Raw genomic sequence first — 21,432 nt, forward strand, 5'->3', positions numbered from 1 at the left:
AGGATCCTGTAAGAACTGAGAAGCAAAAATCTCCATCTGCACACCGCTCACAGGAAGCTCCTGCGCGGGAAGAAAGGCGAAAATCTCCATCAGTAAATCTCTCTCCCAGATGGTTGTTACCGCTACATAACTGGTGCAAAGCTGACGCTCCACAAACGGGAGGTGCTCAGGACTATTCCAGTCCTTTACACAGGACTCCTCTTGCCAGTCTCGTGCAAGCAGCTGATCTCTCTCCTACTACTCCATCGAGGAGTAGGGATCGCTTACATACTCCTGCACGCTCTTCAAGAAGAAGATCCAGGTCTCGAGAGCAAAGGAGAAGATAAAGGTCTCCAACAAGTTCACCCTCTTCCACTCATTCTTTGAAGAGGGACTACTCCCCGACTCTCACAGACCGCCCACCGTCAAGAATCTCTCCGGTGGATGACGTCGTTACTTTTCATGATGTTCTCTCCAGAGGGGAAAACAAGTTAAACATCTCTATGCCTACTCAGCAAAGCTCGTCCTCAGCCATATTTGTGACTTTGCATCAAAGATCAGCATCAAAGCCATTGCTACCCCTGGTCCCGGGTCTGCTCCAGCCTGTAATCGACATATTTCTAACGACAGTGACTCCCAAGCTCGCGCCAGCGAGAATCATGAGAAAATAAAGGCAACCAGAAGAAGACCCTTTATTCCTCAGATCTGATCACCAGATTCTGTTATTATAGCTGTGGCCAAGAAGACATACGCAGTAGCCTCCTCATCTACAGTTCCACCGGATAAGTAGAGCAGAGCACAGGATGCATGGGGTAGAAAAGTCTGTGGCACGTCAGCCTCCATGATGAAAGTCTCCAGCACTTTGGCCCTGTTGGGGCGTTATGACAGATCTCTGTGGGACTCTATGAAGAGGTTCACAGAGAAGCTACCATGGGAAGACCGCAGAGATTTTGAGGAAATTGTGCAAGAAGGCAGCTTGGTGGCAAACCAAGTGATCTGCGCCACAGCTGATGGAGCGACACTGCCTGCATATGCCTATGCTCATGGAATCAGTGCCAGAAGATCATCATGGCTCCATCTTACTGCACTTAAACGGGAAGCCAAAAAGTGGAGTTGTGCACCACTCAGAAGTAAAAGTTGTCTTTCAATAAGTCACATAGTCTTGTTTGTATTGTCTTAGTAGATCCTTTATTTTCATAAGCATCCAATAGTAAAAATTACCAGCCAACGCGTTTTGTTCATATACAATGAACTTCTTCAGGGCATTGAGTGATGTACGATCTTGTGGGAGAAAATGCACGTACGAAAATTAATGTGAGTGCGTGGGCCTCCTTGATGAAAGCCAGCATTCGATGGATCTGAGAAAGAACTAGAAGCAGACGTCAGCTCCAGCACCTAACGACGGCAGGTGCTGGAGCAGCTTGTGCACACTCAACTGGAATTAGTGTTGACACAATCACGAAGGGAACACAGGAGGGGAGTCACTGTGTCCGCCGTTGTCCGTAACTGTCCTCAACTTAAACTGGAAGTGCAGTCCCGGATTCTCAATCTCCCTTTCACAGGCTCATCCTTGTTTGTCACTCACACTGATGAGGAAATGTCGAGGATGAAGTCAGAACTCGATACCCTGAAGGCGGTTGGGCTAGAGACGGTGAAAGAGTTCCGGCGCCATATCAGGCCCTACGATCGGCGTCCCTTCCATCAGAGGGTTCAAACCCCTCATTGGCAAAGGCAACAGCAGCAGCAGGGTCAATCGAAGTCCCAGTACCAGGGTCGTCATACCCCCAGAGGAAGAGGAACCCCTTGTCAGTTGACTACCTCAGCAAAAACACCAACTAAGAAATTAGTGTCCACTTCCTCCACCACTGTTTTCCACTCCAGTAGGGGGAAGTATTGCCATTCATCTGGAGGAGTGGCAGAGTATTACGAAAGACCAATGGGTGTTGACTATGCTGCAAAATGGGTACTCTCTATGTTTTCGACATCGGCCTTCCTCGATCCCACCAGCGAAAACAACATGCCACTACATAAATCTACTGCAGCGGGAGGTGTCTATCCTTCTAAGAAAGTCAGCCATCAAGAAAGTCCCTGCATCACAACGAGGTCAAGGAGAATACTCAAGATACTTCCTAGTAAAGAAAAAGGGTCGAAAGTCAGATTTCAGACCTATTCTACACCTTCGAGCACACAACAAGTCCATCAGAAAAGAAAGGTTTCGCATGTTGGCTCTTCATCAAATATATCCACATCTACAACAGGGAGATTAGATGTGTTTACTGGATCTGCAAGATGCGTATTTTCATGTCCCAATCAATCCTCATCACAGGAAGTTCCTGCGTTTCCTGGTGGGGTCCTCCCATTATCAGTTCAAGGTACTGCCCTTTGGGTTGAAGTCAGCTCCCCGAGTGTTCACGAAGTGCATGGCAGTAGTAGCAGCCGCTCTACGATGCAGGGGCATCTTTGTGTACCCCTATCTCGACGACTGGCTTCTGAAAGATCCCTCTCCCTAGAGTGTGAGGAATAATTTTCAACAATGTCTAGACCTTTGCCAGCAACTGGGTCTCCACGTAAACTTCAAAAAATCGACTCAGCAAACCACGCAGGGAATTCATTATCTGGGGGCAACAATAGACTCCGCAGTAGGAAAAGTGTTTCCTTCTTCGGAGAGACTGTTTTCAATCGCAAGCAAGCAGATCCTACACAACAACCTACTTTCGGTCCACCAGGTTGCATCTCTTCTAGGATCAATGGCTTCCTGCGTCTTTTTGGTACCCAATGTCAGATTGAGAATGCGTCCCTTACAACAGGATCTGGAGGACAAGTGGGATCAAAGAACGGCTCGGTGGGAAGACAGGATACAACTGTCACACGCAGCCAGAGCATCAATTCCATGGTGGAGGAGACATGAACATTTTCTGGTAGGAGTTCCATTCCATCAGGCTCCTCCCTCCCAATCTTTGATCACAGAGGCATCCCTACAGGGTTGGGGAGCTCACATGGGGTCTCTCTAGACACAAGGTCAATGGTCAACAAAAGAACAGTTGTACCACATCAACATGCTGGAGTTGAGAGCGGTGCATCTGGGTCTCAAGGCTTTCCTCCCTTCGATTCAGACCAATTCCATCTAGTACAGACGGACAATATAACTACCATGTATTACCTGAACAAACAGGGAGGGACTCAATCGAGGACTCTGTCACTGGAAGCTCAGACCCTCTGGCATTGGCTCTTAGAGAGAAATCTATCGATTACAGCAGTGCATCTACTGGGACAGCAGAATTCACGGGCAGACGCTCTCAGTCGGCACTTCGAGGACCAGCAGGACTGGGTTCTAAACGGCGAAGTTGTTGAGAACATTTTCCAAGAATGGGGTCGTCCAAGCATCGATCTGTTCACGGACGATACATACAAAAAATGCCAAGACTTCCCCTAAAGGTACTACTGACCAGGTTCGAAGGGAAATCAGCAGGTCGGGCGTATTTGTGTACGCCTTTCTACCTCTTCCACTCATCCCGAAGGTGGTGACCAAACTATCACACTCAGACACAAGGATGATTCTGATCGCTCCGGATTGTCCCAGGCAATGGTGGTACCGCGAACTTCTGCACCTGTCAGAATGCCCACTCTGGAGACTGCCGTGCAGACCGGACTTGCTGTCCAAGATGAACGGGAGGATTCATCCCCCCAACCTTCACTCACTGAACTTGGCAGCATGGCTCCTGAGGTACTCCCGTATGGTCATTTAGGACTTCCTCAAGACTGCATGACCATCTTGAAAGAAGCTAGGAGACCTTCCACAAGGCACTCCTGTGCTTGTAAATGGAAACGTTTTTTCTTATGGTGTGTACAAAATAATTGTAATCCTACCAAAGGACGGGAGGAAGTAATTTTACCATATCTGCTTCATTTAGCCAAGGCAGGCATTAAATTTGCCTCCATTAAGGTGCACCCGGCTGCCATTACATCATTCAGGCGTTCTCCTTCTCAGCCATCATTTTTTCAACTACAGGTAGTGAAGAATTTTTTACAAGGTCTAAAGAAGGTCTATCCTCCTGTTCGGCCTCCTTCCCCCCCCTGGGAATTGAACTTAGTTCTGTCTAAATTGATGGGTCCTCCATTTGAGCCTACCCACAAAGCAACCCTTCAACATCTTATGTGGAAGGTAGCTTTCCTAGTGGCTATTACCTCAGCTCGCAGGGTGAGCGAGATTTAAGCTATCTGCTCAAAAGAACCTTACACGGTGTTCCACTTAAATAGAGTGGTTTTAAGAACTCACCCATCCTTCGTTCCGAAAGTGGTGTCAGATTTTCATGTCAACCAAACCATTTCATTACCGACCTTTTTTCCTAACCCTTCTACTCCAGCTGAAAGGTCACTCCACTCATTGGACCTGAAGAGAGTTTTAAAACTCTCTTTGGACAGGTCCAAATCGATAAGACAATCTGATCAACTATTCATTAATTACGGTTCAATCAGAGCAGGTTTTCCAGACTCCAAACGTTCCATCTCCAGGTGGATAGTTTAATGTATTTAATTGCCTTACCAGTTAGCACAGAAGCCTCTTGGGGCGACCCTCAAGGCTCATTCCACTAGAGTAAAAGCGGCTACAACTGCTTTCCTCAATATGCTCCGATCTCTGAAATCTGTAAAGCAGCTACCTGGAGATCTGTGCACACATTTACAAGACATTATTGTCTTGATTCAGATACCAGAACAGACACCCAAGTAGGCTAGGCCTCCTTGAGGAATCTGTTCAATCACTAATGATTATGGTTGTCTGTTGGGTCATTCCGTCTCATTTGCCCGCAGGTGGAAGATGGGCTTGCTATTCTATTCAGTGCTTATGACTATTGATGAAGATGCCTTGGAAGAGAAGGATAAGTTACTTACCTGTAATCCTAGTTCTCTTCCAGGGGTATCCTCAAAGTCATAAGCAACCCACCCGCATCCCCAGGCAAATGAAACTGTTTTTTCCTTGTTTAGTTAAGCTTTATCTTTGTGTCCTAATCTCTGGGCTCCGCAAAGAACAACTGACCTAACTGTCACCCCTGAGACATGATGGGAAGCTAGGGGTCATGGCAGCCTTAAAGGTGCGGTGCCAGTTTTTGTGCAAGTGCTTTCATTTTCAATGCTATTGGCTTACAATGCAGCCTGCAGCATAACAATGCCTGCTCTTTTTGCAGTTTTCATGAGTTGCACTTATTAAAAATAGTTCAAGTAATACTTGCCCAACTGTGGTTCATATATTCATTATGTGTTTGCAAAAGTATTTATCACATTATTGCATTGTTTAGCCTCCTATATGCATTGGTATGAGAAAAAATGATATTTGTATATATATAGATCTGTATATATATATATATATATGTTTTTCATATATAATTTTTATTATTTCTGGGGTCCCCGCACATGGATGGGAATATTCTGTGCTTATGAGTTTGATGAGGATACCCCTGGAAGAGAACTAGGGTTACAGGTGAGTAACTTATCCTTCACTGCTCAACTCCCATCCCTGGGCCAACTGTAATTTCATCTATAACTATTCCTGAAACCCTTCTCCAATATCTCAAAGACAAATGAACAGCATCACTTGCTAACACATCCCCTAATCATTCAGTTTTAACTTGCATAACAGCCCTTTATCACACTGCCTTATGGCCCATTTTCACTTCTCGACTGTCCCTGCCTTCCAGCTACCAACTGCCCAAAGCAGATTAGTGACAGCGTTACACACAGTGAGTGGATCACTGGTTCAATATTAGCCTTTTCCTGGGCATTCCACCGTAGGGTGGGACGAGAGTATAATGCATGGGCAAGAGCCAAATTGGGGAGTGCATGTTGCTCCTTAATAGGTGTTTCTGTAGCAGGGGCTGCTGAAAGTTTATGCATTATGGATAAACTGATGTCCAGTTATTGATAGTAACCAGTTCCTTCATTTCCCATGTGCACCCTCCTTTCACCCAGACTGCCCATGCAGTTATTTAAATACATCTATAAATCCCACTTTCCAAATCTTCTTTGGTGTAAACATCATGAGTGCCTGGAACTGTTTGCTGATGTCTATGTGATGGGTATGTAATGATTCCTTATCTATCTAGCTATCTATCTGTCTATCTATCTATGTATCTATCTATCAACAGAATTTACCAATATGTCAGTGCACCGTTACATTATGAGCCTAACTGTGTAAGTCTTAGCATAATGATTACATTGACATTTTGGTAATTGTTTTTTTTTTAACTGTTACAGCTGCTTTATGAGACCACAGTCAGTAAATTGTTGGAACATGTTTGTATCAATCTATGCACTCACCAATTATTCCATTAAGCTATCTAGAAACTCACTCACCCATCATTATCCATGCAGCCTGTCACTCACTTTCAATCCATGTTCTCTCTGATTACCACATTCACCTACTAACTGATCCCCACCATCACACACACAAAGTCACCAATCAATGAAGAATGGCATACACTTATAAAATACCCAGAACTATTTTCTTTGCAAGTGCCTGTTATTGCTGACAACAGGACTCCCATGCATGCTGCAGTATAACCAGGCTTTCAAATACAGGGACATTTACCTGGTTCTTGTGGCAAAGCTATAATTAGGGCTCCCAATTTTATGGTATTTATTTCTGCAACATTTCCGTCAGTATTTATCCATATTTATTTTTCGCCATTTTATCTGCATTTATCCATATTTATTTTGTGTTTTGTGTATTAATAACGTCTCAAAACTGTACATGTCATATTAATTTAACTGATAGACATGCACTAATACTTTGATGTCTGTCATGATTTAGCTATTTAAGTTGCCAAATATTACCTAACAAAATCTCCACTAAGTATTAGCATTATACCACAAATATATGTTGACATATGCCATTATTTAAAAAATGTTCATCCTGTTTTTAGGTCTCGCCTGAGCCAGCACATGCGCTGCTCTGCAAGACATTTAGTAGGTGGGTTTTCAAAGTGCTACCCCACGCTTTGGCTGGCCTAGCGCTTGCATTCACACGAGCGTGCACGCGCACAGCCGCCATCTGACTTTCACGGGTCATTAAGCCTTGCATGCCTCTCATCCGCCATGCTTGCTTGCGCTTCAATTCCCTCCCCCTCCCCCACCACAGATCGCGCCACTCTGCTGGCCTCCACACACCCACCCCCTGGCCTGGCTTGTTTTTTTATAGCTTTTGAAGTCACGAAAAGCGTACTCTTTAAGGCATCCTCTGCATTTACTGTGGCAAAGCTAGGTTCCTTGGTCCTAAATGTTCGCATTATCAGTCCTGTTTGCATGGATTTGACTGTAGTCCTTTCGAAAGCCTTGGCATGCTAATAATATACCCGGCTTTGAATTGTTGTCCATTCTACCTGCCATATGGTGAGTTCGTAGGCGCCGAGTTTCCTCAATGGCCGGAGCCTACTGCAGCACGTGACTCGGTCTCCTAGGAAACGAGTCTGTAAACACATCGAGCGCAGGCATCCAGCACTAATAGCAAAGACTGACAAGAGGCGAGAGGCCGGCGTTTCACAAGTCTGTCTTACAGCTACCTCCGCTGCTGTACACTCAACTTGCAAAGGTAAAAACTCAATCTGCTTCTATTCGTCCCATAACCAATTGACCCCATGTTATGCATGACTCAGCCCGTCCAGACATGTTGCACATCAGCACATTGCATTCTGGACTTGTATTTTCAGTTGTAGCACTGCAATATGAGCTATGTTCGTATGCACAGTGCTGCCGGCCAAAAACCAGGAATTGCTATAGGAGTTACACAGGGCCGTCGCGGCCACCTGGCAGATGTGAAGATTGACTAACACTCAGTTTTCACTCTTCCTCATGCTGGGTGATTCTTTTTCAGCTAGTTCCGTTCTCGTACTTGTAGTCCTGCACGTGCAATAGGAGAAGAATTACATTTAAAAGATCCAGATGAGTAGATATCAAGTCGCTGACAATTTGGAGCTCTCAGCCCTCTCTTAAAAACATACAGCATCATTTACGTGGATTATTGAAAATTGACTGACAATTTTCATTTTGGGAGTTAATTTTGTTACATTGAATGAATGAATGTCGGGATTTCTAAAGCGCACGGCTGCTCCGAGGAGTATCCCGGCGCTGTTTTAAAAATTAAGAGAGTGCGAAGGGACAGGATTAGAGACTGAGAGTGAAAAAGCCATGTTTTTGGTTTCATACAATTCACTCGGCAGTATGCATGTTGTGACAGCTTTGGTAATGGATCTATTTTCCTTCGTGCTGAATTTATACTGATGTCGATAATTATGTGTGTGTTATAATAGTTGGGGAGATTTAAGGGTGCCACCTCTCTCCATGTCGCAAGAACTACGTTTCTACTACAGGGCTTTTATTTTGCAACTTAATGTGGTTTGTGAGCTTCAGTTTTTGCTGACCTGGCCGGACTAACGAACGCATGTAATGAAATAATTTGGAAAAAGAAATCAGTCCCACAAATTGTCTGTTCCCATGCTAATGTAGCCTATTCACTCAAGATTTCTATTTTGCATTGTTGTTCTTTTTATCCTGACTAATTGATGGCTAAATTATATTTTATTGATTTTATGTCATGTAATTTTGCTGTCAATTTCAAAATATGTTATTATGGAGTATTTTTTTCTTAAAATGTGTAGGGTGCAAGTTTCCCCCAATACGAACCGTTCTCCCTCTTATATAGTACATGTACTTGCTAATCTATCCCCCCAAACAGGAAGGAACTACATGCCTGAGTCAATATTTGCTGAGAAGCTTGGAGTGTGTGTGGGGCTGGGGGATGCCAGGATAAATCAATTCATTAGCAAGGCGTAACTGTGAGCAAAGTGGTCCTTACATCTGGATGTCTGCATTCTGGAACCATACACATACTTTAACAAGCATTGACATAGCCAATAGGACTCGCCTTTGGGACCATATAAGTGTTTAGCCATGCAACAGTTGATGTTGTTGCACCCAGGATATTGTGCTGCATAACTAAATACTTATAAGGTCCCAAAAGCGAGACCTATTGGCTATGCCAATGCTTGTTTAATTTCCCATGCTGTCTCTGCTCAGCAATTGGGAAAAAATTCATGAAAGACAGTACGGAGAGTCACTAAAAAGAAGCACACTTTTCTGTATTTATCCACTTTAAATAAAAATCCAGACAGAAAATACATTGTTTTCTGTTTGCATTTATCTTAGCTATAATTAATAGCCATTAAGAGCACCACCAGCAGAAGAACACTACATTATCCGTAAAATCGAACCATGAACACTTGCCCTCATTTGATACGTGGTAAAATGTGAGGATTTTGATTTTTTTTTAAATTAGACTGTTAAGGTAAATGTTCATGACTGTGAATTAAATCTACTCTAGTATTCTTAAACCCTGGGTTATCTTGCCTGATGCTCCCGGCTCGGGCTCTCATCCCTGCTGACTGCTGCTGTGTATTTTCTTAAAAGTCGTTCAATGAGGTGTTTACTATAAATTTATTTTTACATAACGCTCTGCGATTTTTGTGCTATGCAAATAAAATGACTAGTAGATCTTTTCAGAACATTTCTTTTTAATTTCTCTGTTTTTAAAACGTGACTATAATTTCTCTTCCAGATAAATCAAGTTGATAAGAAACTGACCTTCTCAAACGTCCTCTTCGTTCCTCCGGACACTTCAAATGGCCCTGTAATCAGCAGCACCCTGAAGGTCGGCTTCTCCTGCACCTTTAACATGACAATGCAGACCAGCCTGCAGACGACCCTGCATCCCATTATCGGGTAGGTGGCTGTGGAATTGCTTAATGCTGAAAGGAAACGATTCTACTCAAATACCCTTACTTGCTTTTTGAGTATGTGTTTATCCTCTGCTTCTCTTTATCCCGAATTGTTATTACTCTCTTTTTAATTATGTCGTGTCAGACATTTTATATAGCAATGCTTGCCCCATTAAAGTCACCACAAATCCCCGAGCGGGAAAGGAGAAAAGGGAAGAAAGATGGAACACGAGGAAGCAAAGAAAGTAAAGGGGGGGGGGGAGGGGGGGAGGCATGATTTTACAGAAAATGGTATCGGCGAGGAGTGATTTCGGTGCTTTTGGTGTCTGTTCAGAAGGTGAGGAGGAAGCAGGATAGCTAAAAGGAAAGTAAGAGCAGAAGATTTAGGAACTCAGAAGGCGAGAAATCGACCTGACAGAAAGCTAGAAAGCATGGTGCATGTAAGAAATTGGAGTATTGTTTGAGGGGGTGAGAACGCACCTTTAATAATATTCACTATCCTTGTCAGGGAGAACCACTAAAGTTATTAAATAAACCTGTGCTTCACCCTCGGGTACCATGGCTCAAAGCAGTCACATTTATTTAGAGGCAATGTGTATAGTATTTATGTAACATCTGTCACTGTTAAATACAGATGCCCTTCTTTTTAATTATCCCGTGCCCTCCCTTCTGGGCATTTAAGGCCTACTTAAGGGGTGATTTATGACTATTAAAAAGGAAGGGTTAGTTCTTGCAAAAGGTCTATTTTGCCAAGTTGAAATGGCAGTTTAAAACTGCAGAGGCAGGCCTGGAGCTGTGTTCCTGTGCTACTGCGGTGGGTGACACAATGAGTGCTGAAGCCCACCAGTAGCATTACATTTCAGTCCCTGGTTATATGTAGCACCATATACCAGGGACTTATAAGTAAATTAAATGTGCCAATCAGGGGATACCAACTTTAGGAGATTTGAAAGGGAGGGCACAAGCACTTTACCACTGGTTAGCAGGGGTAAAGTAAGCAGAGTTCTACAGCCAAGAAAAATAGGGTTCTGTAAAAAGGCAAAAAAGATTTGGGATGACCTTGCAGGAAGGGCACATTTTCAACAGTACATAACTTTAAAGATACCTCGGTAAGCCAATGAACCCGAATGCACGGGACGTGCCTGTGGGGATGGGGAAGACAGTGTTTGTGGTCAGACCTTTGGGACAGGATTTCTTTAATAGGTAGATTTATATCTGGATGCTGAGATGAAGACAGAATCAAAGAAGAATCGGGTATAAATATTTCTCCAGGTGCTGCCAATTTTAGGAGAACCAATGGATATTGGTTAGATAAGTATATGTCATATGGGGGTACATTTTTGCCTTTTACTATGCACCTAACCTAGTATGGCAAGAATACACTTAAACCAGCTGGTGGTCACCGCGGAAAAACACTACTAGTTAAAGTCTATGAGAGACATTTTACAATGGATAGAAAAACTTAATAAGGTTGATGATCCTTTTAATATAGCTCACGAGGATTTATTAGAAACATTAAGATTTCATGTCATAAGTAACACTGAGTTTTTAGTTTGTGTTTTACAAGCGCATACATTAGTAATGATATGGAAGCAGCAGCAAGTAGTCGAGCTGCCTGGAACAGACGCTAAATATGAGAGCTGTTGCTATATTTTCAAGCCACTGCGCAATGCACTTTAATTACCACTCTTGTGGCTGGGGAGAGAGCACCAGTCTGGAGGACTTTGTGTCCTGGATCAGCCTTGGGGGTGCCTCGTTTCCACTAGCTTCCCTTCAGTCGTTTGATTAGGTGGGGTAGCACTAAGGCCTACACAGTATCACGTAGGTACACAAACCGTGACAAACAGATCAATGCAGCAGCTTGGGCATTTGGTGGGGTGGTCGAAGTCTGGACTGCAGTTTATTTGCCTAATTCACAAAGGTAAACTTACATTTTTATGAAGGTTTATGACTGTTTGCTATTCACAATGGTATGTTTTAATAGTATTGTTACGACTGCGAAGTCTACACACAAAAAGATAGGACAGTTCTATCTTTTTATGTGCAAAGACTTTTCAGTCATAAAGATCCAACTCATAAACTACCTTTGTGAATAGCAAACAATCATAAACATATTTTTTTTAAAGTGTAAGTTTACCTCTGTGTTAATCAGGTTCAAAATTGTTAATTTAATCTGAGACTTATTGTGCCCTTTGGGATTTAAAGCATCATGAGGAATTCCAGCTCTAAAAGCAAACTTGCACCTCAAGTTTCGAATGGTAGGTACTACTGAACATTAAAAACTACTGTGCACAACCACTCTCAAACAGGCAACTTTTAAACACATTTTGATTACCCTATTAGTTCTCTGCTTTTACCTTCCACTGTGGTAATTAGGAACCAGGGCCACTTAGCTACATCCTGCCATGTGTTGCTCCATAAACACCACCCAACCTATGCCGCAGCACAACCAGACGATTGATTTTGAATTTAGAAGGTACACAATTACCCATAAGGGTGTCCTGGTGTGAATAGGAGGCCAGTAGGCTATTCATATCAGGGTTAGGTTAGTTTTTAACAGCTTGCGAAAAATAAAAAGATTAGGTTCTGTAGGAATGGCTGATGGGAGATTGTTCCATGGTTGAGTAGTCAACACAGAAAAGGCTCATCCACCTGTATGCATCTTGCTAACTTTAGAATTGTTTACGAGATTTAGAGTACTACATTAGCCGTGTACTAATTCTCCATGGACTATCAATTGGCTCTGGTGGCAAACAGCCATCCTTATCGATTTTTTTCTTCCGGCCTAACACATGCTGCTTATCATAGCATAGATGCTTGTCATGTTAAGGTGGGTAAATCGTGATTGTTGTCTAGTATTGAGGATTTGATTGCTTTAAAGTTATCTTCCTCCAAGGCAATCCATCATCAGATTATGGAACACTTTTCACATGGATTCACATGAAGTTGACTTCTCCTTTAGCTGATGGTGAGCTGGCAGTCTCTCCGCCTGTTCCACCGTTTGTACAATTATGCAGACTGTTGGACTTGGCCCCTCTGGCAAGTTCACCCCTAGAACTTTTTTGCGGTATCCTAGCCTTTTTCCTGTGTTGTACTAGTGGTTTTAGGCCTCTAGGCGCTTTTACACTGTGTCCCAGTGGAAAGTGCGTGCGCTCTGGGTTACATTGAGTGAGACTGACCTGCCCTCCCATAGGAATGCATGGGGGATCTGAGTGACTATGTTAGTTCCTGATGAGTGGGGAGTGCAGGGCCGAGTTTGGTATGTGCGGACTCGTGTGATGAAATGCTGCGCGATGATGTGTGCGGCGTCAATGTACCTAGTGTGGAAGTGCCACTTCTAGAAGTGGGCATTTCTGTGTGCAGTGTGAGATGAGTGCCTTGTCTGGCGATTGGCTGCCTGAGGTCATGTGACGGGCTAGGGAATCCCCAGAGTCAGGAGGAGTCACCCAGTGGTGAATAGGGAGATCAGCAGCCAGATGGGTGGGAGGAGTACACCTAGGACCTGAATAGGGCTGGGCTTTCCCCACACAATGCTGGCTCCGCCCCCTGTGGTGCGACTGATGACCCTGGCCTGTTCTGTGAATAGGGAGAGGGGCTGAGCAAAACAAAGTGCTCAGGAACCAGTTGTATCTGGTTCGCCCCTTCCCTGCACCTTTGAGACAAAGGGATTTGGTGTATAAAAGAGGGGCTGTGACCCCATGAAAATGTTCTTGTGCTTAACTTGAAACAACCAGGGGCGTGCTGCTGCTAGGGCCCAGGGGAAGGCTTACCTCCCTGGGCCCTGCCCAGCCCCTGGATGCCTGATGGACCTTGTGGGACCTTTTGGTTTCTGTTTCCTGGATCTATCGAAGACCTGGCTGCTTCTAGCGCCCCAGGGAGCGCTATATCGCTTTATTTTGCCTCGTAGGAGCGCTGGAGCTCCGCAGCGATGCGCTGCCGTCTGTGTGAAGAGAATCCCCTTCGTAAGGATTCCCCCGAAATGCTGCCGGAGCGGGTGCCCACCCCGCTTCATCTCTATTCTGTTACTTTACATTGCGGGTGCCACCCCGCTCCTGTGTAGTTTGATTTGCGGGTGCCACCCCGTTCCTGTGTAGTTTGATTTGCGGGTGCCACCCCGCTCCTGTGTATTGTGATTTGCGGGTGCCACCCCGCTCCTGTGTATTTTTGATTTGCGGGTGCCCACCCCGCGTTACATTGCTGGGAAAGAAAATCGCGGCCCGAGTCGCCAGAGGAATCTGTCCGGGCCGCTGCCCAGCGCGACCCGGAAGAACCAGGTCTACTTCCAGTGGGCGGGGCTTCCGCGAAGGAGGAGGGAAGCCCCGCGAGTGAGTAGCGGTAGAAGCTGAGCGAGGCTCCCGTGACCGAGGGGAAGCCCCGCGTTCAGCTGATGTGTAGAAGTCCCGGGTCCCAGGAGGGGGCCCGGGTGAAAGCAGGGAAATGTTGCGATGTCCGGCGGGGCTCCCATGTGCAAGGGAGAGCCCTGCCTTTGCCGCAGGAGTCCCGGGTTCCAGGAAGCAGCCCGGGTAAACAGGACAGGTGGACGAGTCCGCCAGTGGCAGCGCGGGGCGAAAGGAAGCCCCACAGACTAAGAGAAGCTTGTGAAAGTGCCGGTCCCAGAAGAGGGACCGGGTGAAGAGGATTCCCGCGATTCCCCAGATCCCGGTGAGTGAGGGCTGAGGAGGGGGATGTAGCCATAAGTTTACTCCCCCGCTGCGAGGGAGGATGTATTGTCTTTGGTGCCCGTGTGGGGCCCCGAGTCAGAGCGGCCCCGTGTGACAGTGGGCCGCTCCATCATTGGCATAGTCATTTCCAGGGCCTAGATGGCCCCAACGCTTGTGGGCACGTTTGTCTTAGAACCTAGGAGGCTCCAACGATTGGCCTCCGCATCTAGAGCCTGATGGCTCCACCAAGGGGGCAGGTGCTTTCTCTGCCTTTGGGCGCAGATTAATTTTAGAAGCGCCAGTGCGCTCCATGGGGACATATTGCTTCTAGAGCCTAGGTGGCTCCAACATTTTTGGATACTATTTGCCTTCCCCAGCTGCGCAGCACTTAGTGCCAGCTGCAGCATTTAGGCCCTGTGCTGGTCCCCAGCTGCCCAGCAAGTAGTGGGCAGCTGCTCCGTTTAGGTTCTGGCAAAACCTGGACTCTAATGTGATTTTGGTGCTAGGAAATGTACGGTGTAGTATGTTTCGCGCACCCTGTGTTCATGCTGTTGGTGCTAGGAAATTTACGGTGTAGTATGTTTTGCGCACCCTGTGTTCATGCTTTTGGTGCTAGGAAATGTACTGTGTATAGCATGTTTTGCGCACCCTGTGTTTTATACCTCTAAATGTGGTCATTTCTGCCTAGGAGGTTGTTTTACCTGTTTAGGGTGATGTTAGGGAGATTGTACTTCCCTGTGCGATGTACGCCCCTAGAGTAGTTATACATAGGTGGTTGGGTCTAATGTGTTAGACTAATGAGAAAGTGCATAATGTGTTTATGCCCCTGTGATGGATGCAGGATAGGTTCTATACCTGATGCTAGTGTGATGACGCTGAGGTCATTATTGCGCCAGTAGTTACTGGTTGTGTTCTACAGTGCTAATTTGTGTTATGTTCAACATGTACAATTGGTGATTTGTGCTAATTCTGACAGTGGCCCATGTGGCCCTGTCCCGTGTAAATAGTCCCTGGTAAAATTCTGCCCAGTGCCAGTTGGCACAGTGTAAATTGTGTGAATATTATCTAATGTGTTTGGTATAATACAATGGCTATTTTTATATAATACCTTGTGTGGAGTTTCCTTTGTGGTGGGCCTTGGGTGTTGTTGCTGGGTGCGCGCGCAAACGCTTTACACATTGCCTCCGGGATAAGCCTGACTGCTCGTGCCAAGCTACCAAGGGGGTGAGCAGGGGTTATCTTTGGCGTGTAACTCCCCAGCCCTGACTAGAGTGGTGGTTTCTGCCTGGCTTTGGCGCAAGCCCTAGCCAACCAGAAATCCCATTTCTAACATTGGTGATCAGCGGTGGGATTAGGACATGCGTTTGCGCAGTACCACAGCGACAACTGGCTGCACTACAAAACTCTGCATTTTAGATAGTCACATGGTATAGGGATTATTGTTCTAAATTTTTTTTAAGTGTCATTTCTGTGGAAATGTGTTTCTGGACTCACCAGTAAGGGTGGGATCCAGTGGTGGCAGCAGATGTGTGTCCAGTGCATTTATTCCCATTCCCAGTTCCCGGGGTAATGGTACCTGTGTCAGGTGGTGGTCAGGTTGAGAAATCAGGGGCGGTAGAAACTGTCTTACCAGTCTGGGGGGTGTGTGTGTGGAGGAATGGTGTGAGTTCTCTGAAATAAGGAGCTTGCTGAATACTTTGTGTGAGTTCTCTGAAATAAGGAGCTTGCTGGTTGATTGGGTGTGAGTTCTCTGGGATAGGGAGCTTGCATTGGGGAGTGATTCCAAAAGGAGTGGCTGAGGTGTCTTCCAGCCCAGCGTGGTGGAAGAGGTTCAGAGTAGCCCAGCTAGGTCTCGGTGTAGGTGCTCATGTCTTGTCTCTGCGGAGAAGGAGTGGGTGGGACTGCGTGTTTCCAGGTGCCCGAAACCCATTCTCAGGGCCTGGATGGTTTCTTTAGGGAACATCAGGTGGGGGGCCTAGGCTGTACCAATAGGTCATTTGAGGAGGATCTCCCAGTGTCTAGAGGACGTGGAGTGTCTGTAATCAGAGCTCCAGTAGTCCTGGTGTCTGTCGGTACCGCTCCAGTAGGGAGGGTGCGGAAGTCCAGAGGGAGGGGTGAGAGGGGGAGGGATTCCCCAGTGGGAACCAGTAGGTCAGGGACCAGCCGGGATGGCTGAGTCTCCACTGAGTGACCGTGGTGTCGCCACTTCTGTCCTGGGGGGTCTGCACGCACTGTCAGATGGACAGGAGGACGTGAGATCAGCGCCAGGAAGACTGTCACACGACCCATTAGTTATGTGTCACCCTCGTTAAGTCCTGGTTCGCCAGGCATCTGACCAAAGGGTACGTCCCTCGGTTGGGGGGCCAGTAGTCGGTGTTTCCGGATCTGGACGTAAGGGCAGCTGTAGTCCTGAGGGCAGGTGGGGCTCATCTTAAGTGAAGAGACCCTGCTCTACAGTGGAAGGGGGTGCAGAGGGAGGGAGTCCTCGCCTCTGACCCCTTGGATCCCAGGTGGTAGACCAGTTGGTGGAGAGAGGTCCTGAACTGGTGGGAGAGTTGTGTTCTGGTGGGTGCTTCCCTGGGAGGGTGCGGAACCCCAGAAGTAGAGGTAGGGTGGGGCATTCTTGCCCATGACCTCTGGTCAGCCTGAGGGTGCGGACCCTAGGTTGAAGGATCAGTGGTAGTTGGGAACTACACTGAGAGGGAGAGTGGAGAATGGCTTGTATGCCAGGGGTTACTACCCCTCACTCTGGGTTTGGCAAGGACCAGTGGTATGTGAGTGGCCTAGGGCCTGGTCCTGGCCGTGGACAACTAGGTTGTACCAGTGGGGTAGCCTAGTTGGACCTGAGTTTTTTTTGGTTGTTTTTTTCCAGATGGAACCATGTTGATTGAGAATGGCGTAGAACCGGAGAGTGTCCCTGCAGTGCGGGCCTGCGCCCATGTTCTATCGCCCCAAGCAGGGAAGACCATCACGGTGGTGATTGGTCTGCCCTGCGTTTTGGCTGGAAGGGGGTTGTGTTGGACTTGGCCCTTCTGGCAAGTTCACCCCTAGAACTTTTTTGCAGTATCCTAGCCTTTCTCCTGTGTTGTACTAGTGGTTTTAGGCCTCTAGGCGCTTTTACACTGTGTCTCAGTGGAAAGTGCGTGCGCTCTGAGTTACATTGAGTGAGACTGACCTGCCCTCCCATAGGAATGCATGGGGGATCTGAGTGACCATGTTAGTTCCTGATGCATGGGGAGTGCAGGGCCGAGTTTGGTATGTGTGGACTTGTGTGATGAAATGCTGCGCGATGATGTGTGCGGCGTCAATGTACCTAGTGTGGAAGTGCCACTTCTAGAAGTGGGCATTTCTGTGTGCAGTGTGAGATGAGTGCCTTGTCTGGCGATTGGCTGCCTGAGGTCATGTGACGGGCTAGGGAATCCCCAGAGTCAGGAGGAGTCACCCAGTGGTGAATAGGGAGGCCAGCAGCCAGATGGGTGGGAGGAGTACACCTAGGACCTGATTAGGGCTGGGCTTTCCCCACACAATGCTGGCTCCGCCCCCTGTGGTGCGACTGATGACCCTGGCCTGTTCTGTGAATAGGGAGAGGGGCTGAGCAAAACAAAGTGCTCAGGAACCAGTTGTATCTGGTTCGCCCCTTCCCTGCACCTTTGAGACAAAGGGATTTGGTGTATAAAAGAGGGGCTGTGACCCCATGAAAATGTTCTTGTGCTTAACTTGAAACAACCAGGGGCGTGCTGCTGCTGGGGCCCAGGGGAAGGCTTGCCTCCCTGGGCCCTGCCCAACCCCTGGATGCCTGATGGACCTTGTGGGACCTTTTGGTTTCTGTTTCCTGGATCTATCGAAGACCTGGCTGCTTCTAGCGCCCCCGGGAGCGCTATATCGCTTTATTTTGCCCCGTAGGAGCGCTGGAGCTCCGCAGCGATGCGCTGCCGTCTGTGTGAAGGGAATCCCCTTCGTAAGGATTCCCCCGAAATGCTGCCGGAGCGGGTGCCCACCCGCTTCATCTCTTCTGTTACTTTACATTGCGGGTGCCACCCCGCTCCTGTGTAGTTTGATTTGCGGGTGCCACCCCGCTCCTGTGTAGTTTGATTTGCGGGTGCCACTCCGCTCCGGTGTATTGTGATTTGCGGGTGCCATCCCGCTCCTGTGTATTTTTGATTTGCGGGTGCCCACCCCGCGTTACATTGCTGGGAAAGGAAATCGCGGCCCGAGCCGCCAGAGGAATCGGTCCGGCCGCTGCCCAGCGCGACCCGGAAGAACCAGGTCTACTTCCAGTGGGCGGGGCTTCCACAAAGGAGGAAGGAAGCCCTGCGAGTGAGTAGCGGTAGAAGCTGAGCGGGGCTCCCGTGACCGAGGGGAAGCCCCGCGTTCAGCTGATGTGTAGAAGTCCCGGGTCCCAGGAGGGGGCCCGGGTGAAAGCAGGGAAATGTTGCGATGTCCGGCGGGGCTCCCATGTGCAAGGGAGAGCCCCGCCTTTGCCGCAGGAGTCCCGGGTTCCAGGAAGCAGCCCGGGTAAACAGGACAGGCGGCCGAGTCCGCCAGTGGCAGCGCGGGGCGAAAGGAAGCCCCACGGACTAGGAGAAGCTTGTGAAAGTCCTGGTCCCAGAAGAGGGACCGGGTGAAGAGGATTCCCGCAATTCCCCAGAGCCCGGTGAGTGAGGGCTGAGGAGGGGGGATGTGGCCATAAGTTTACTCCCCCGCTGCGAGGGAGGATGTATTGTCTTTGGTGCCCGTGTGGGGCCCTGAGTCAGAGCGGCCCTGTGTGACAGTGGGCCGCTCCATCATGGGCATAGTCATTTCCAGGTCCTAGATGGCCCCAACGCTTGTGGGCACATTTGTCTTAGAACCTAGGAGGCTCCAACGATTGGCCTCCGCATCTAGAGCCTGATGGCTCCACCGAGGGGGCAGGTGCTTTCTCTGCCTTTGGGCGCAGATTAATTTTAGAAGCGCCAGTGCGCTCCATGGGGACATATTGCTTCTAGAGCCTAGGTGGCTCCAACATTTTTGGATACTATTTGCCTTCCCCAGCTGCGCAGCACTTAGTGCCAGCTGCAGCGTTTAGGCCCTGTGCTTGTCCCCAGCTGCCCAGCAAGTAGTGGGCAGCTGCTCCGTTTAGGTTCTGGCGAAACCTGGACTCTAATGTGATTTTGGTGCTAGGAAATGTACAGTGTAGTATGTTTTGCGCACCCTGTGTTCATGCTTTTGGTGCTAGGAAATGTACGGTGTAGTATGTTTTCCCCCCCCTTGTTCATGCTTTTGGTGCTAGGAAATGTACTGTGTATAGCATGTTTTGCGCACCCTGTGTTTTATACCTCTAAATGTGGGCATTTCTGCCTAGGAGGTTGTTTTACCTGTTTAGGGTGATGTTAGGGAGATTGTACTTCCCTGTGTGATGTACGCCCCTAGAGTAGTTATACTTAGGTGGTTAGGTCTAATGTGTTAGACTAATGAGAAAGTGCATAATGTGTTTATGCCCCTGTGATGGATGCAGGATAGGTTCTATACCTGATGCTAGTGTGATGACGCTGAGGTCATTATTGCGCCAGTAGTTACTGGTTGTGTTCTACAGTGCTAATTTGTGTTATGTTCTACATGTACAATTGGTGATTTGTGCTAATTCTAACAGTGGCCCATGTGGCCCTGTCCCGTGTAAATAGTCCCTTGTAAAATTCTGCCCAGTGCCAGTTGGCACAGTGTAAATTGTGTGAATATTATCTAATGTGTTTGGTATAATACAAAGGCTATTTTTTTATAATACCTTGTGTGGAGTTTCCTTTGTGGTGGGCCTTGGGTGTTGTTGCTGGGTGCGCGCGCAAACGCTTTACACATTGCCTCCGGGATAAGCCTGACTGCTCGTGCCAAGCTACCAAGGGGGTGAGCAGGGGTTATCTTTGGCGTGTAACTCCCCAGCCCTGACTAGAGTGGTGGTTTCTGCCTGGCTTTGGCGCAAGCCCTAGCCAACCAGAAATCCCATTTCTAACACAAACTATGTACAGTACACTTGATGAGCTGTCTTGGCCACCAAGCAAACTCAAAGAAAAGGGGCCTATACTGCAGTCTTTAGCAGAATCAATAGCAGAAATAGAAGACGCTTCAGTTGTTTGCCAATTAGCTGGAAAGTGTTGAATCAGTAACCCACAGTTATAAAACCTTTCACTATGTAGAGACTTCCTATAGTAGAAAACGTTTCAGCACTTCCGCCTACTTTGAAATCTGTGCTAGATAAATCTAAGGCTCATCACTGGGTGTAATCCTTGCAAGAATGGTCCATTCGCTCTATCTGATACTTCTAAAATGGAAGTCAATTTAATCTCATTGGTTCACCATGCCATTCCCTTTATAACTAGTTAGTCTTTCCCCTCTGGTTACTGGTTCTAATATAGAGATTTATGAATCCAAAGTAGGGATCTCTATAGCAGTGGACAGTCATTGCATGGTTGCTGTGATGACCTTCGATCCATTTGATCATTAGTGTTGGGAATGCCTAATCACGTGTTGGTGATGTCATGCAAAACATATGTACACGACTCTTAGGGCAATAAAGGTACGGTCACCTTGTTTTTACTTAAATATGTCTATCAGGGTACCCATGATATTCTAAATGGGGGGATATCAAGATAGTTTCTTTGGCAGGCGCATCTTGTTCATAATATGTTAGGTTATATCATTGCCGTGAAGTTTACTTTTTCTGTGTACATTTTCGTCACGGAACAACGAAAGTAATGTGGGCTAGGTCACATCTGTTGACACACTATTTTAAGGGAATTGGGTGTATTTGCCTCCAGCTTCCTGGGCTATAACTTTTCAGTAAACCACAACTTAGCCTTCCCTTCACATGCAATGAAACACCCATAGAAAGCATAAAATCAGATCTCTCATTTCTTAAGTTGTCTTGATGTTATATTTCAGTCATTAAAAAAACTCTTGTGTGTCAGATGTAACTACTGTTTCAAATATAACCTCTTTAAAAAATTCAATTGACAAAAAGGATCGTCCGAGCTTGTAATGGTCCTATAAGCGCAGAC

At 47.0% G+C, this 21,432-nt stretch overlaps 1 protein-coding gene across 1 annotated transcript in view; it reads left to right on the forward strand.

Annotated features, from left to right (window-relative positions):
- LOC146857283 (uromodulin-like) overlaps positions 1–21,432 on the forward strand; it is a 237,967-nt gene that overhangs the window by 175,331 nt on the left and 41,204 nt on the right. The window contains exon 6 of the mRNA XM_085647788.1: positions 9,584–9,747. Coding sequence (XP_085503914.1) covers positions 9,584–9,747 — 164 coding nt within the window. The remainder of the gene's footprint in view (positions 1–9,583; positions 9,748–21,432) is intronic.

The sequence above is a fragment of the Triturus cristatus genome, chromosome 3_2, assembly GCF_964204655.1.
Source record: "Triturus cristatus chromosome 3_2, aTriCri1.1, whole genome shotgun sequence".
Taxonomy (NCBI): domain Eukaryota; kingdom Metazoa; phylum Chordata; class Amphibia; order Caudata; family Salamandridae; genus Triturus; species Triturus cristatus.